Raw genomic sequence first — 14,984 nt, forward strand, 5'->3', positions numbered from 1 at the left:
CTAATGGTGAAAAGTTGTCGTCATTGCCCAAAAAGAATAATGTTGTTAATAGTAATTGGTTTGTGATTGATTGGGTTACTTTTGATATGGTATAAATTTATTATACAGGTTTATAAAATAAAACTTTCACATAAAATATTCATTTAGGCCAAAAAGATAATTTTGACAATAGTGTAACATATTAGCTTCTTATTCAGAAAAGTTGGTGTGCATAACTTGAAATGTAAAATTTATAGCTAAATAAACTTTTCGAACGCAAGAAACACTTTACCCATGTAAGTGTGATAGCGCTACACGAAACGAGGCATTACAATCAAGATTTATACATCCTCGATTCTGATTTTATCTGGACCCCATCCACGCCCGATCCGTTGATAATCCTACTATTTTGTTCTGAGATCCGGCCCCATTCCCCCACGCCACGAGAATTCAACATAAATATATGGGAGATATTCCGAATTCTACGTGATCTGAAAGTTTTTATTTGAAGGAGATCCGGACTCTCGCTCATAGTCCGATCTCTCATATGTCTTTAAACACCGCATCCAACCGTACATCACGAATATCTCCTGTGCGTCAGATTTTCCCACCACCCGGATCTCCTGCAAGCAAAAGCTCAGCACACACCGCTCAAGTGGAGGGACAATTCCTCCGTTTGGATGTGGCGCCTGCATTCGCTTCGTCTCAGTCCTACGGTGAGTGTTCTCTCTCATTCGTGACGTTTTCGTTTTTCCTTGAATTGGATGCTTAAATGTCTCCTTAGAGCTCTTGATTGGCTACCATCCGGTGAAGAGTTCAATGCCTTTTATGTCGGTTTTTTCTCCCTCTTTTGCTTTGTCTTTCCCTTCTGGATTTGATCGTTTTTGAAGTTTGGAGCAGAGTGGCTTATCAAAATCTGCTGATTAAATTACTTCATGCGTACAAACACTGAAGGGTCAGTGAGCATGCTTTGTTCTCTGGAACTGTTTTCCATTTGAGGCATTTTGTCGAAAAGAATTGGGCGAGCATATTTGATTTGCTGCCCTCATGTGGTTTTAGGTGTCTCCACTGATTTGATCCTGTAATATAAAGATTATGCTTGCTAGAGTGACCGATTCTTTGGTATAAAAGAAAAGAAAAATATAAAATTGAGGAAAATATTTGAAAATTATTTGTGATTTTGGATTGAGAGCCAAAGGGAAGTTCAGAGCTGGGCAATGTACTTCATTGGCTATGTTGCAGGTTCAGTGCGTGAGCGACCACTCTCCAGTAACTAATTTCTAATTTGGTTTCAATTCCGATTGTTAGTCTAGTAGTATATTGATACATACCTCTTCCCCTTACTGACAGGAGAGGAGGGTTCCTTTGAGCTATAATGCCAAAGCACCTCTCACAGAGGGCAGGTTACCTACTCAACGAGAAGGAGACCAGGGATAATGAAGGATAATTCTAATAATGATCCATTAGGTTCAGGGATTACATATATATAGTCACTCTGAGAGTGTTATATCAGTAATGGTTACAATGATTGCCATGATTGGTCGAATAATAACCACCTAACAGTCTACTGAATCCCATAACCACCCACTTGAGTCACAAATGCCTGTATTAGCTGAGTTGGCATGATCAGATGGTTGCCTCTCGGGTCTTCTGATAAATGACCCATAACATTCCCACCCCCTTAAGTTGAGCCTTGTCCTCAAGGCATATAATAATGTATTTTGGGTTAGTACAGTCTCCTGAGTAGCACATGTTGCTAATGAGCACAGTTGGTAGAGGAACCAGGCAGCAATAGTAGTGCCTCCTTCACCTTTGTTCAATCCAACAATAATACTCTCTTCCTTGTTGATCATCATTTTATGAAACCTTGTTGATACCTTCGTTAAAACCACATGATTAACAGAATGCTTCATCAATAGATATGAGTTGCTTGCTTCTCGCAGGTCCTTCTCAATCGCAAGAGTTAGGATTAATGTTGTTGCTTGCTTCAGATTCATTAATTCCAGTGCTGATTGCCAATCTTCCATCAAATTTGCGTGGTTGTAATGTAGGGCAGTACCAGCACCCATATGAGTTAGCCATCCAGAATCCGCAACTGCCGGTGTCAACAACAATGAGAGACAACACTTCTAGCCCCTACCATGATTGACACCCCATGCACACTGTAATGTTGATGGTTTATATATGGTTGTCCAATGAGATCACCGGCATTCAGAGGTTCATTAATTCTGACTAGAAATAGGAGATCACACTACTTCTCCTGAGGACAACAAAACCTTGGGTTGGCCACCTAATGGACATCTGTTGTTTAAAAGGATAGCCTGAGTATTGGTGGTGTCAACATCTGTCATTGGGTGGCATGCAACAAGATGATCATTCCATGTAGCTTCCTTGAATTGCCAAAAAGGCAAGATCTTTTACTGGAATAAAAGAAGAGTTAGCCTTGGGCTTGTTGACTCCATTCTCATGCAATTTGTTGAAACCCGTTGTCTCTCCTTTAAGCCAATATTTGGTGCTAATAGGTTGGATGGTGAACGACAAAATGTTAGAGTGTCTTAACAATTCAAGAGCTCCCCACTTGATTTCCTTTGCTACGTGGGACTGGAGCCAAAACCAGAATTCTAGAGATGCTGTATAAGCCGCAACCATCACACAAACTGCATCACCAAGAAAGGCTGCACCAGGGTATCCAACTTCAGTCAAACTGCTCACGTTCAATCCTGTTGAGACATGAACTGGGTAGTATTTCCCTTGGTAGAAAAATGCAGCACTATCATACCTCATAAAATCCACAATGCGGGAATTTTGACGAGTAACAATCGCAGTAAGTACGTCACAAAAGAGAGTTTGTATCAGAAGTGGATGCTTTCTTGATAACTGGGATGCTAATTGCGCCCTCGACGTTGTACAGACCATGAGCTTCTTTGACTGCACGACCCAAGCAATGGATAGAGTGGGGTCCTCAGTTTGTGTAGGCTCCAAATTAATTTCTATTCCCACATTGATACTATGCAAAATTGCATAAAAGGGTTTCTCAGAATTCTTAAGAGTGAGCTTCAACATGGTTCAGTAAATTGATTTTTCGAACACACAAGACCTTCCCAAACAAACCCATGCTAAATGGAGTGAAAAGAGTGTTGATATCAGTATCAACGGTAATGGTCTCATGTTTGTTTAAATTGGGTACTAATTTCGGATTATGGTCCAACAGTGTCATGGCATTTTTGTTGTAGGTGATGACTTGGAAGTTGGATTTGTCAACAAAGGCCATGCAACCCAAGGGCTGTATATTGCCACTGCATTGAACTTTGGACAAGATGACAGTGATTTGCTGTTCGGAAATAGATTGATTGGTGTTTTTAATGGATTGGAAGTAACTGAAAGACGTACCAGACTCTCCCAATTGTTTGAAGATGGCATGGAGATGGGTATCAATTGTATCCTTGGCAATAGCTTTGTTCACGGAGTCTACTTGGTGGTGGGATTTGATATTTCTGGCGTCAGGGAAATGAGTTTGGTGGGTGGAATTTACCTTGCCGCCAGAAGCCAGGAATCGGTCTTCTCCGCTTCCCTGTTGTGGTTCTACTATTCTATTTCTTATTTTCCTCGCATCTTCTTCAACAATGAACTGCTTCATCTCATTCTTGTCAGCGACCATGAGGATAGGCTGGTTACCAGGGCCAGGATCTACCTCGAGGAGCAAGAGCTCCATATTGCTTCGAACAGATGGGTTAGAAGGCCTCTGACCAATGATCCGGCTAGTGTCCAAGATTGTATTAAACAAGTTCACAGAGCCCTGGTTCTTGACTTCATCGTTGTTCAACTTCTCTAATGTGTAGGGGAGGAAAGGATCCAGACGAGAAATATGCCAACATCTCTTCTTCATTGAACCCTCTTGAGTCTTCTTGCACACACTATTAATGATTGAAAGGACCTCACGGTAGCTCCCATTCAACACAGTAGAAATCTTGTAGGTGATGTCTCGAAAGGGGATCTCCACATCACAGTAAATGATCAGAGAATAGGGTAGCCGATTGACAAAATGGTTGTTGGGGGTAGTAGGAGATATAGACAAACCCATACGACCAACGAATTGATGTCCGGTGTCATAAACAGTAAAAGGGCCATCTACTATGGAAAAGAAAAAGACATACCAGAGCTTGTAGTTGCCACTAAGGGGTGACGATGCCATCTTCGACAATGGTCTATCATTGGTGATTGAACATATGAGCAGAGTCAAAGGATGCCTTCCCCAGAGAAAGCCAGGCCAGGGAGGGGGTTCATCAATGGAGGCAAGAGAGGAAAGAAACATGAATTTATATGGCTAATCCATGGGTCTTGGGAAACAGGACAAGGCAATTGTTCGAGCTATGGTTGGGAAACAAGATGGGGAAAATAAAGGCAGTGAATTGTTCATGACATTGGTGACCTGGGACTGGTTTACGAGGAAGGTCATTGTCTGTTTGATAGAGGGGGTGATGGAAAGACTGAGGTTCAGTGAGAGGGAGAGGGAAAAGGGGTGAAGGTGAGGTTTGTCGCAGAAGGAACGAATAAACATACCGGAGTTGTTGGACAACATGATGGAGGGATTAGGATTTGGGGTTTGGTGGATCTCGACAGGGGGTATGATAGTCTTCACACCACCGTTTTGGACCTCGGCCACTGTTTCGCCAACCAAGGTTTCTGGATTTGGTGCCAAGCTTGAGTCCTCTGCAACCTTCAGTGCTCTCCCAAGAGGAGAGACTTGTCGGCTATGTTCCTCCAAAGGAAACAAGTAATTGACTCGCTCCCAAATTTGATCGAGAAGGGTAAGAGTCTTCTCCTGCCGTTTCTCCAGCCTGTTCGGGCGCTCTTCTAACCTGTTCATCCTTTCCCTAGGACCAAACTGCTCTGATACCAATTGATACATACCCCTTCCCTTTATTGACAAGAGAGGAGGGTTCCCTTGAGCTATAATGCCAGAGCACTGCCTCACAGAGGGCAGGTTACCTACTCAACGAGAAGGAGACAAGGGATAATGAAGGATAATTCTAATAATGATCCATTAGGTTGAGGGATTACATACATATAGTCACTCTGAGACCGTTATATCTGTAACGGTTACAATGATTGCCATGATTGGTCGAATAATAACTGCCTAACAGTCTACTAAATCCCGTAACCACCCACTTGAGTCACAAATGCCTGTATTAGCTGAGTTGGCATGATCAGATGGTTGCCTCTCGGGTCTTCTGATAAATGACCCTTAACATACATGCTCATGAAGAGCTAACGTGAATGATCCTTGAGGACCTTGAACAAATAGATACTTTGCCATTGAACATTCTTGATCTTGGCAGTGAACTAGTAAATGATAACCTGTTAAAACAAATTGGAGATGGAAAAGGATGGGGGTTCAAGCAGAGAAGATCTGGCATGAGACCCAAATTTGCCAAGAAAAGCATAGGGTAAAAGATAAGTTAAGCCCAAAGATGTTTAATATATACCCCATTTTGGTCTGTCTTGAACTTGATCTTTATCTAATAGGTTAACCGAGTAGTTAGGACGAGACTCTCATGATAATTGTACAGCATCATGGTTCCTCTGAAATTAATGAATAATTTGGTCATGAAATTAGTTAAAAAATGTCAAGATAATAAGCTTAGTACTGTTTCGATAAAGGTCAAGTTGATAAACTTTCATTATGATGAATTTCTTTTAGATAAACTTTCATCATGCATGTCCTGCAAATTCAAAAGCAACAGGTTATTGAATATTGTTAATGTTTACTAACACTTCAAGCTTCAGTTTTTGGAGTTGCAACAATACAGGAAGAACACTAAGTGCATGAGAACTTATGCGACTGAGCAAGGAATGGTGTGATGGAGGCTAAGGTGGTCTTTGGCAGGTAAAGTAGTAGGTCAAAGGGTTTTGGATTTATAACCTATAACTCTGCTGAAGATGTCAACAATGCAATTTCATCCTTGAATTGTGCTTGTTTGAATGACAGACCAATCCGAGTAACAATGGCAGAATCAAGGCCAAGACGTCAATCTTGATATCCATATCTTTTTGTCTCCTGATCTCCTCTGAGAATGAAATGTTTTATTGTCCTCTTTGGAGCTAAATGGGTCAGTTGAAATGTATTAACTACACGACTTTTAGTCCCACAAGCATATCTGGGTGTAATTGCCATCTACCTAGTGGTACTTGCTTCAGCCTTCAGAATCATCCAGCTACCACAACACCCTTGGTTTCTTAAATTTTGTATTCTAATTTCTTAATGGTTTTGAAGTTGGTTTTATGCCATAGAATGAAGAGGAAACAGGAGGAATATAATCATGTAAATGGTTTTGAAAACAGGAGTAAACAGGAGCAAACTATGGTGATTTTTCACCGGTTCGATTGCAGAAATTGTGAGGAACAAGATGAGCTCCCTAGGTATGGTCACCTCATGCACATCGGAGGTGCAAAAGAAGGAAGAGAAAAAAATAGGTAGAAGTAGAAGTGGGGAGAAAGAAAGGGCATTTTGGTAGCTTCAATTTCTCTGTTTCAGGAAAACTAAGAAAGGGAGGTATTTGCTCCTTTTAAAATTTTAGGGGGGTTTTATCAATGTCAAGATATAGTGGAGGTTTATAGGATTGTCGGGAAACCCAGGGGAGGTTTTTATTTTTTTCCCTAGACTTTTTTATGTGTTATTGGGCAGTAGGGTATTTTAGACAGGGTTATATTGTAATTTGATGTCTTTTATATATACCCAGCCAATTGCTAGGTGAGACTAATTGAGTTTTAAGTCTCAAGTCTCAACTGAACAGGGAGCTTGGGTTTTCTCCTCTCTTCTGGCTGTGGTCAGTTTTCTTCTTCTTATTTTCTCTTCTAAACTACTCCTGTAGCTAGTTCTACCAGTTTACATGGTATCAGAGCAGGTTGACGTGGCCTGACTTGTCTTTTTCTACTCTTCCTCTCTCTCTCTCTCTCTCTCTCTCTCTCTCTCTTTCTCTCTCTTACAATCTATCTTCTTCTCTCTTTATTATTTTTCTGATTTTATATATAGAAGACTGAGAATGCAGTCAGGCAGATTGCTATTTTTTTGCGCCATTTGTGATGGTTCTAACCATCACTTTGTGTGTGGTGAATGGTGTGTAATGTGAGACCCTCAATTGGGAAATTTCAAGAGGGCATGGTGATCATATGCATGCAGAAGTTTGTGACTGGGAGATGCATCAACCAGTGAAGATTATAGCAGACTGCAGTTTTGTGAAACAAAAGGTGAGTCAACTTTTTTATTAATGCTGAAAGCAGCCTGATTCTTGATTTGGTGACTGGCCGATTGTGGTAAAGATTAGTTACCAGATTCTTATTACTTATTTGATTGGAAGTAGTGATTGAAATGGTGTCTAAACTTGCTGTGATGGTGTCACCTGACTTCTTACCCATTCAAATGACATCTACTAAACTGAACTAAGGAGAAGCTTAAATACCTAACCGAAAATAAACCCGAATATGTTAACTCTATGATTGGGTGCAAGAGGATGCTTAATAAAGACATGGTTATGGAATTTCATGGAATCTAAAATCAATAACAGCTTGATTTTCATGGATACTTTTAAGCCTATTTGGGAACTGATTAGAAGAATGTGCTCTGGCAGGTGATTAAGGTTGTGGTAGGACCATGGATGTTAGATACTATACCAATTGTGGTTTAGAGGGGCACACCATTGGTTATTGTAGGAATTTTAATGGAGTTCAGATATGCACCCACTGTGGTCACGAGGGGCATATAGTTGAGTTTTGTAGACTATTGAAGAAGTCTACTGTAGAGACTGATTTATGTTTCTTACATTTTCTTTCCTTTTTTGGCTCTTGGGACCACTTTGTTATGTTGTAACTTATGTAAACTCTTTTGTTTTATTCTTTCTTGTAAGATAAGGGCATAACTGTCCTTTCCATAACATTGTATTCTTTCTTATATAAGTTAATTATTTCTGGGCGTGTGATTAAAGAGAGAACACACCCTTTCATTCTTAGCTTTTCTTCTCTGATTTGATCTAAGTTGACATGGTATCAAAGCAGGTTTTTCAACCTGTCCTTGATTGAGATCTCTTTAGGCCTGTGAGATCGACCCATCTACTCAAGTTTTGGATCTCATAGGTTGCTGTACTGATCAGCACATCTCTGCTGCTCTTTCTCCGGAAGATCGCAATCAGAAATAGGGTTTCTTCTTTTTCTCTCAATCAGCTACTCCAAACACTGTGAAACTTCAGATCTGATGTCACCCAGGTCAGATCTATATAGATCTATAATTTAGTTCTGGTTTGGATTCCTTTTGAAGGGTGTTTTGCCCTTTTTCTTGTTCAACAGTCCAGAAAACTTACCTTTTTTGGACTGTTATCAGTTCAAAAACTGTGTGGCTGTTTTGTTTATTGGATTGATTTGGACCTTCGGCTGCTCTACTTTCTTAGTTTCCTTTGCTTACTCATTGCTGAAATGTCCATGGAGAAAAGGAATATTCTACTAGTAAAGTTCAATGGAACAAACTATACCTTATGTAAATTTCATTTCCAGTTCTATGTTGAGGGAAATGGCCTATGGGGATTTGTGGATGGTTCCACCAAACAACCTGATGAATCTGATTCCAATGGGCTGAAACAGTGGAAGATCGACAATGCCAAAGTAGTGTCTTGGCTTCTTGGCTTCGTTGAAACTGAGATTGCTATTCCAATGAGAAGTTATTGAACTGCTAGTGAGATGTTCACCTATATGGAAAAGGTGTACCAACAGTCCAGCATCTCTCGTCAATATCAGATTGAGACAGGGATATTTTCTTACAGTTAGGGTGAGAAGAAAATATAGTATTATGTTGGCTTTGTGAATTTGCGGACATAATATGAATTAGTTCACATGGGTGAAAGCACCTTTGCTTGCTGCATCAAAAATATGAAAGAACACTTTGATAGGAGGAAGGTCATGCATTTTCTAATGCATCTGAGATCTGAATATGAAATTGTAAGGTCCAACATTATCAGTAGGGGAACTCCTCCCACACTTGACACAGTTTTGGGGGAGCTTCTCAGGGAGGAAACTAGATTCATTACTCAATCGATCTTGAGGTCGAAATCTGATTCTGGAACAGAGACAGCCTTTCTGATGAATAAATCCAAGCCCAAGAAGGACTTGTCCCGTGTACAGTGCTATGAATGCAAGGAATATGGACATGTTGTTTCACATTGTTGGAAGAAAATTTCTATACCTACTGCAAACAACATGGACATATTATTCCTGAATGTCCTACTCGGCCAACAAAGGGGAATGGCTCAAGTTCTAAGAAAAGTCAACATAAGGCTTTCCAGACAACAACTGAAGGTGCAGATGCAAGAAGTACAACTTTAGCAGGAATAGATGAAAATTCTAGGACTCTTATAGAAGAAAGAATGCGGCAGCTAGTATCCTCAACTATTTCTTCTGCATTTTCAGCCATCGGTCTTTCGGGTGAGTCATCCTATTATTGTTCCTCTCCTAGTCACTTATGGATCATTGATTCTAGGGCTTCTAACCATATGACAAGGGCACACACTGGTCAGTCCGTTAAACCCAAATCTTTGAATAAACATATTATTATTGCTGATTGAGAAAAATTGGATATTGTTGGTTGCAATGATTTGTCTTTGACTACATCTGTCAATTCTTGCTTTCATCTACATAAAAATTTCTTTGTTCCTAAACTTACAACGAATTTGATCTCAGTCAATCAGCTAGTTGAGGATGGTAGCATTGTTTTCTTTTCCCATGATGACTGTTTGATACAGGACCAGTGCACTGGGACGGTGAAAGGGAAGGGGTGTAGACTGGATCGGCTATTTGCCTTGGAATTTGAAAAGACATTGGGGCCTTCATCCACATCCTATTTTCTTACTACCACCCCTAGTACTGAGGTTATTTGTAGAAATAATGTTTGGCACTTGTGGCATAGGTGTCTTGGTCACCCCTATGCAAATAAACTTGAGTCTTTGTTTCGTGATGGTTATTTGTCTTCTAAAGCTACTTCTTTTAATAATGTTGATAAGGCTTGCATTTCTTGTTGCTTGAGTACGAGCCATGTTTTACCTTTTCCTTCAGTTGTTGAACATGCTTCTGTTCCTTTTAAAATAGTACATAGTGATGTTTGGTTGTCTCCAGTTGTTTTCAGGTTGGGATTTAAATATTTTGTTACATTTATTGATGACTGTACTCACTTTACCTGGATATATTTCTTGAGAAACAAATTTGAAATTTTTTCTACCTTTAAACCTTTCTTAGCAAAAGTCAAAATCCAATTTGATTCAAACATTGGGGTTCTCCATTCAAAATCGGGGGGTGAATACCTTGATGGGGACTTTCAAATTTTCTTGAGAGACAATGGAATTCAATACCGAAGATCTTGTCCTAGCACTCCACAAAAAAAACAGAGTGGTAGAGCGCAAGAACAAACATATCTTGAGCATAGTTCAGACTCTTCTTCATGACTCCCATGCTCCTACTTCATTTTGGGTGGAGGCGGCCAGCACTACTGTGCACCTTATTAACATTTTTCCTTCATCTGTCTTGCATAATACCTCTCATTTTCAAAGCTTGTTTCACCGTTCACCTGATTTTTCTATTCTTTATGTCTTTGGTTGTATATGTTTTGTCCATCTTCCTCCACATGAGCGCACAAAGCTTACTCCCCAATTAGCAATGTGTGCTTTTGTGGGATATAGCCCTGATCATAAGGGCTTCCTTTGCTATGATCTGAAGTCTCGTTGAGTTTGCATATCCCTCAATGTCATCTTTCTTGAGAACATTTCCTTTTTTGCCCACATTGTTAAGTAGCCTACTACTTCCATTTCGATATTGCATTCTTTTGACTTTGCAGGTTCTTTAGATTCACCTTCTATTCCAGAGTTGCTCTATGTCTATTTCAGGAAGAGGCTAGCTGCTCTGTCTCCTATCGCTCTACCCCCTTCATCACCAGAAGCTGATCCATCATCTCTAGCCACGAGTTCTTCTCCTTTTCTTGATCCTGTAAGTACACTTGCACCTATCCATGATCCTTAACCATCTTCTAATCCCCCTTTACGTCGTTTTTCTCGAATTTCTTGCCCTCCTGACCACTATGGTTTTCCTTCAAAAACCATAGCTCCTTCTTTGCTGTTTTGTCTGGCACAGATATTCCTATATCATACCAGAAGTCTATGGCTGTCCCACATTGGAAAGAAGCAATGGATATTGAACTCCAAGCTCTTATTGATAATGATACTTGGGATATGGTTCCTGCCCCTCCAAATGCCTCTCTTATTGGAAGCAGGTGGGTATATTCAGTGAAACTCAAATCTGATGGGTATCTTGATAGATACAAGACACGTTTGGTGGCACAGGGGTATAAGCAGGAGTATGGGATAGATTATGATGAAACATTTTCCCCTATAGCTAAGATGACCATTGTTCGTTTATTGTTGGCTATATCTACAATTAAACAGTGGGAGATTCATCAGATGGGTGTCAAAAATGCTTTCTTGCACGGGGACCTCAAGGAAACTGTTTATATGAAGCCTCCACCGTGATACTATGATAGTTCTCCCCTGGTGTGTCAACTCAAAAAGTCCTTGTATGGTCTTAAACAAGCTCCTAGGGCTTGGTTTGAGAAATTTTGTTCAGTGATCATAGATGCAAGATTCACTCAGAGCACTTCAGATTATTCATTGTTTATATTGAGGCATCCCCAAGGAATTACATTATTACTTCTTTATGTGGATGCATTCTTATTACCGGTGATGACAGTTAGAGTATTTCCTCTTTGAAACAGCTTCTCAGTCAATCTTTCAAGGTGAAGGACCTTGGTCATCTCACTTATTTCTTGGAACTAGAAGTTACTCACTCTCTTTATGGGTATTTTGTTAATCAACACAAGTATGCGATGGACCTTGTGAAATCTGCAAACCTGAGTGATGACAAACAGGTTGACACACCTCTTGAGATGAATCTGAAACTTTTCAAGGATGATGGAGACCCCCTAGCAGATGCCACTCTTTACCGATAGCTTGTCGGTAGTTTGATCTACCTCACCATGACATGTTCAGATATCTCTTATGCTGTCCAAGTGGTTAGTCAGTTTGTCTCTTCTCTTCGACAACCGCACATGACTACAGTTCTTCGCATTATCAGATACATTCGTGGAAGTCGGTTTGTCTCTAGATGCTCCAGACACTAGACGCTCCATTTTCTTTCCTGCATCTCTCATGCGGTTTAGGTTGTAAGTTGGTTTGTCTCTACTACTTGTTAACCCCATTTGACTACTTGGAAGAAAAGTTATTTGTCTCTGGGTGGGAGGATCACCCTAGTTAGGTTCACCCTTGCTAACTTGTTGGTTTACTTTTTGTCAGTTTTTAGGATTCTAGAAGGGGTGAGTAGTTAGCTTGAGAAACTAATGAGGGATTTCCTGTGGGAGCTAGGGAGGAAAAAAAGGACCATAGAGTTAGTTGGGAAGTAGTTAAAATAAGAAGGTTGGAGGCCTAGGTTTGGGGAACATTCAGGAAGGAAATGTAGCTTTGCTAGCTAAATGGCTTTGGAGATTGTCAATTAAGAGGGATAAGCTATGGGTTAAGGTAATCGTTAGCATTCATGGGCTTGTGGCTGGTGGTTGGGATGTTGGAGTATTAACAAGGGCAACTAGAGCCTCTCCTTCGAAGTCCATCCACACTGTCCTACCCTCTTCCCTACAGTTTATCAAGTATAATCCTTGCTTCGGTTATCTTGTTAAATTTTGGGACCATGTTTGGATGGGCAACTCACCACTGAAAGACTAATTCCCTTATATTTATGCTATTTCCAACCGAAAGGATGAGTTTATTGCTTCTTTTCTAGTGCCTTCCAATTCGAGTTCGGGGTTTGGTTGGGACTGGGGGCTTAGAAGGGGATTGAGGGGTTGTGAATTAACTAGTGCTTTGTCCTTGATTCAAGAGCTTGAAAAGGTTTTCTTAGACCCTCCTAGAAGTTATCGCCAAATTTGGACCCTCTCCTCCTCAGGTATCTATACTTGTCCTTCCTTCTTTTTGTCTCTAATTCAACAAAATGATAGCATGGGCATTCCTTTTCTGGTTAAGGAGGTTTGGGGTAAACCAATTCCAACTTGGGTTGGTGGTTTTTGCTGGAAAGTGTTTATGGGAAGGATTAACACTTGTGATATGCTTCAAAGAAAAGACCTAATTGGTGCTTGTCTTTTCATTGGTATCCCCTTTGTAAGGCTTATGGTGAGTCTTCCCTTCACTTATTAATATCCTGTCGCTTTGTTTTAGATATTTGGGTTTGTTTTTTTCCTTGTTTGGGTGTAGGTGGAACCCCTTGCCAAACGCACAAAGCCTGTTTAGCCTTACCTTTGCTTGTTGGAAGTGGAAGAGGGGAAGAGTTTTATGGAGGTGTATGAGAGTAGTAGTTTGTTAAACAATTTGGGGAGAGAGGAATCAAAGAACGTTTACTGATAAGGAGAGAAATAGGGAAACTCTCATTGAAGTCATCACCATTAGAGTGGTTCATTGGGTAAAAACCCTAAATTATTTGAGGGTGTTTCTGTTGTGGACTTGAGGAGGAATTGGAAGTGGCTGACTCCATAGCTTTGAAGGTTGTCACTAAGTCATCTTGGTCTCCCCCATTCAGTGGTTTCACTAAGTTGAATTTTGATGAGTAGTGAAGGAAATCCTGGTCCTTTAGGAATTGAGGGGTTTGAAATGAGGATGGTAGAGTAATTGCTTTACACTTGGGTCCAATAGGGGTGGGAGATTCCTTGAGGGCATAAATTTTAGTGGTTAGGCAAGGTATTGAAAGATCCAAGGAGTTGAATCTAAGCTGATTATTGAAGGGGATTCAAAGTTGGTTTTAAGCTGGCTTCAAAAGGAAGAGTGACTGGTGTCATGGGACTACATTAATGAGAAAAGGAAATTTAAATGGCTGGTTCAAGGAATGATAATTATTCTGAATTGGGTAAAAAGAGATGCCAATAGCTTTGCTGATGCATTAGCAAAACAAGGGGTGGGAGAAGTCATGTTTTTTGGGCTATGTTGTAATGTTGTTCTTATGCTTGGGGAGAGTTAAGAGAGTTTATCTCTCCCTTTCTCTGTACTGCCCTTATTTTTAATGAAAATTCAGTTATTGATAAAAAATCCCCATTTGATTGCTGTACATCGGATGCTATGTTCGTGGCACTTTATCACAGTGACTTCTCTTCGTCCTCTCCTATCCAATTGAGGGCCTATGCTAATGTAGTTGGGCAGGCTGTCCTGATACCCATCACTCCACTATTGGGTGGTGTGTTTTCATGTGTGATTTTCTTATCTCATGGAAATGCAAGAAACAACAAATTGTCTCCAAGTCATCTACGGAAGTTGAATACATGCCAAACTTGGCTATGTGTAGTGAGGTTGTTTGGCTTCAATCACTCTTTAGGGAGCTTGGTCACTCTTTCTCTACACCTATCCCTCTGTATGTAGACAACACTAGTGCTATAAAGATTGCTTCTGACCCTGTCTTTCATGAAAGGATGAAGCATGTTGAGGTGGACTGCCACTTTATTCGAGACTTGTTTCTTGCTGTCTCTATCTCTCTCCCTCATTTCGCCTTATATATGCAAATTGCTTATATCTTCACAAAGGCCATGATGAGATCCAGACATTTATTTCTTGTGAGCAAAATGATGTTAATGAATTCGCATCGGTTAGAGGGGGAGTCTGAAGAGTCTCAATGATGTATTATGTTATTGTAGTCCTTGTACTCTATACTTTGTTTTCTTTCTTGTTGTATTCTTCTTTAGCTCTGTGAGGGATTTTTTGTAAATATGTTGTATTCTTCTTTGGGGTGGGTTTGACTCACCCTTGATTTTCTACTTCAAACTAGTTGTGTGACATATCTAACCTTTTTTTGTTCCTATTGGTTTTTACCTGGAAGTGATAAGGTTTCCCTTGCCAATGGCTCTCTTGCTCCTATTTCTAGAAAGGGAGACATTAGAGCCATTGAGACCC

The 14,984-nt window shown here is 40.3% G+C and overlaps 1 protein-coding gene across 7 annotated transcripts in view; it reads left to right on the forward strand.

Annotated features, from left to right (window-relative positions):
• The first annotated feature begins 279 nt into the window (after window positions 1–279).
• The window catches only part of LOC104607258 (uncharacterized), a 44,223-nt gene continuing 29,518 nt past the window's right edge, over window positions 280–14,984 (forward strand). The window contains exons 1-4 of one of the 7 annotated variants that reach the window (XM_088902843.1): window positions 280–695; window positions 3,213–4,787; window positions 5,767–5,866; window positions 5,969–7,227. In XM_088902843.1, coding sequence (XP_088758969.1) covers window positions 527–695; window positions 3,213–3,811 — 768 coding nt within the window. In that variant the 5' untranslated portion in view covers window positions 280–526 and the 3' untranslated portion in view covers window positions 3,812–4,787; window positions 5,767–5,866; window positions 5,969–7,227. Of the gene's footprint in view, window positions 696–2,030; window positions 4,788–5,766; window positions 5,867–5,968; window positions 7,228–14,984 lie in introns of all 7 variants that reach the window. The other 6 variants (XR_016085316.1, XM_088902842.1, XR_016085314.1 and 3 more) reach the window with 6 other exon arrangements.

Source organism: Nelumbo nucifera, chromosome 4 (assembly GCF_055504915.1).
Source record: "Nelumbo nucifera cultivar China Antique chromosome 4, China Antique-T2T, whole genome shotgun sequence".
Classification (NCBI taxonomy): domain Eukaryota; kingdom Viridiplantae; phylum Streptophyta; class Magnoliopsida; order Proteales; family Nelumbonaceae; genus Nelumbo; species Nelumbo nucifera.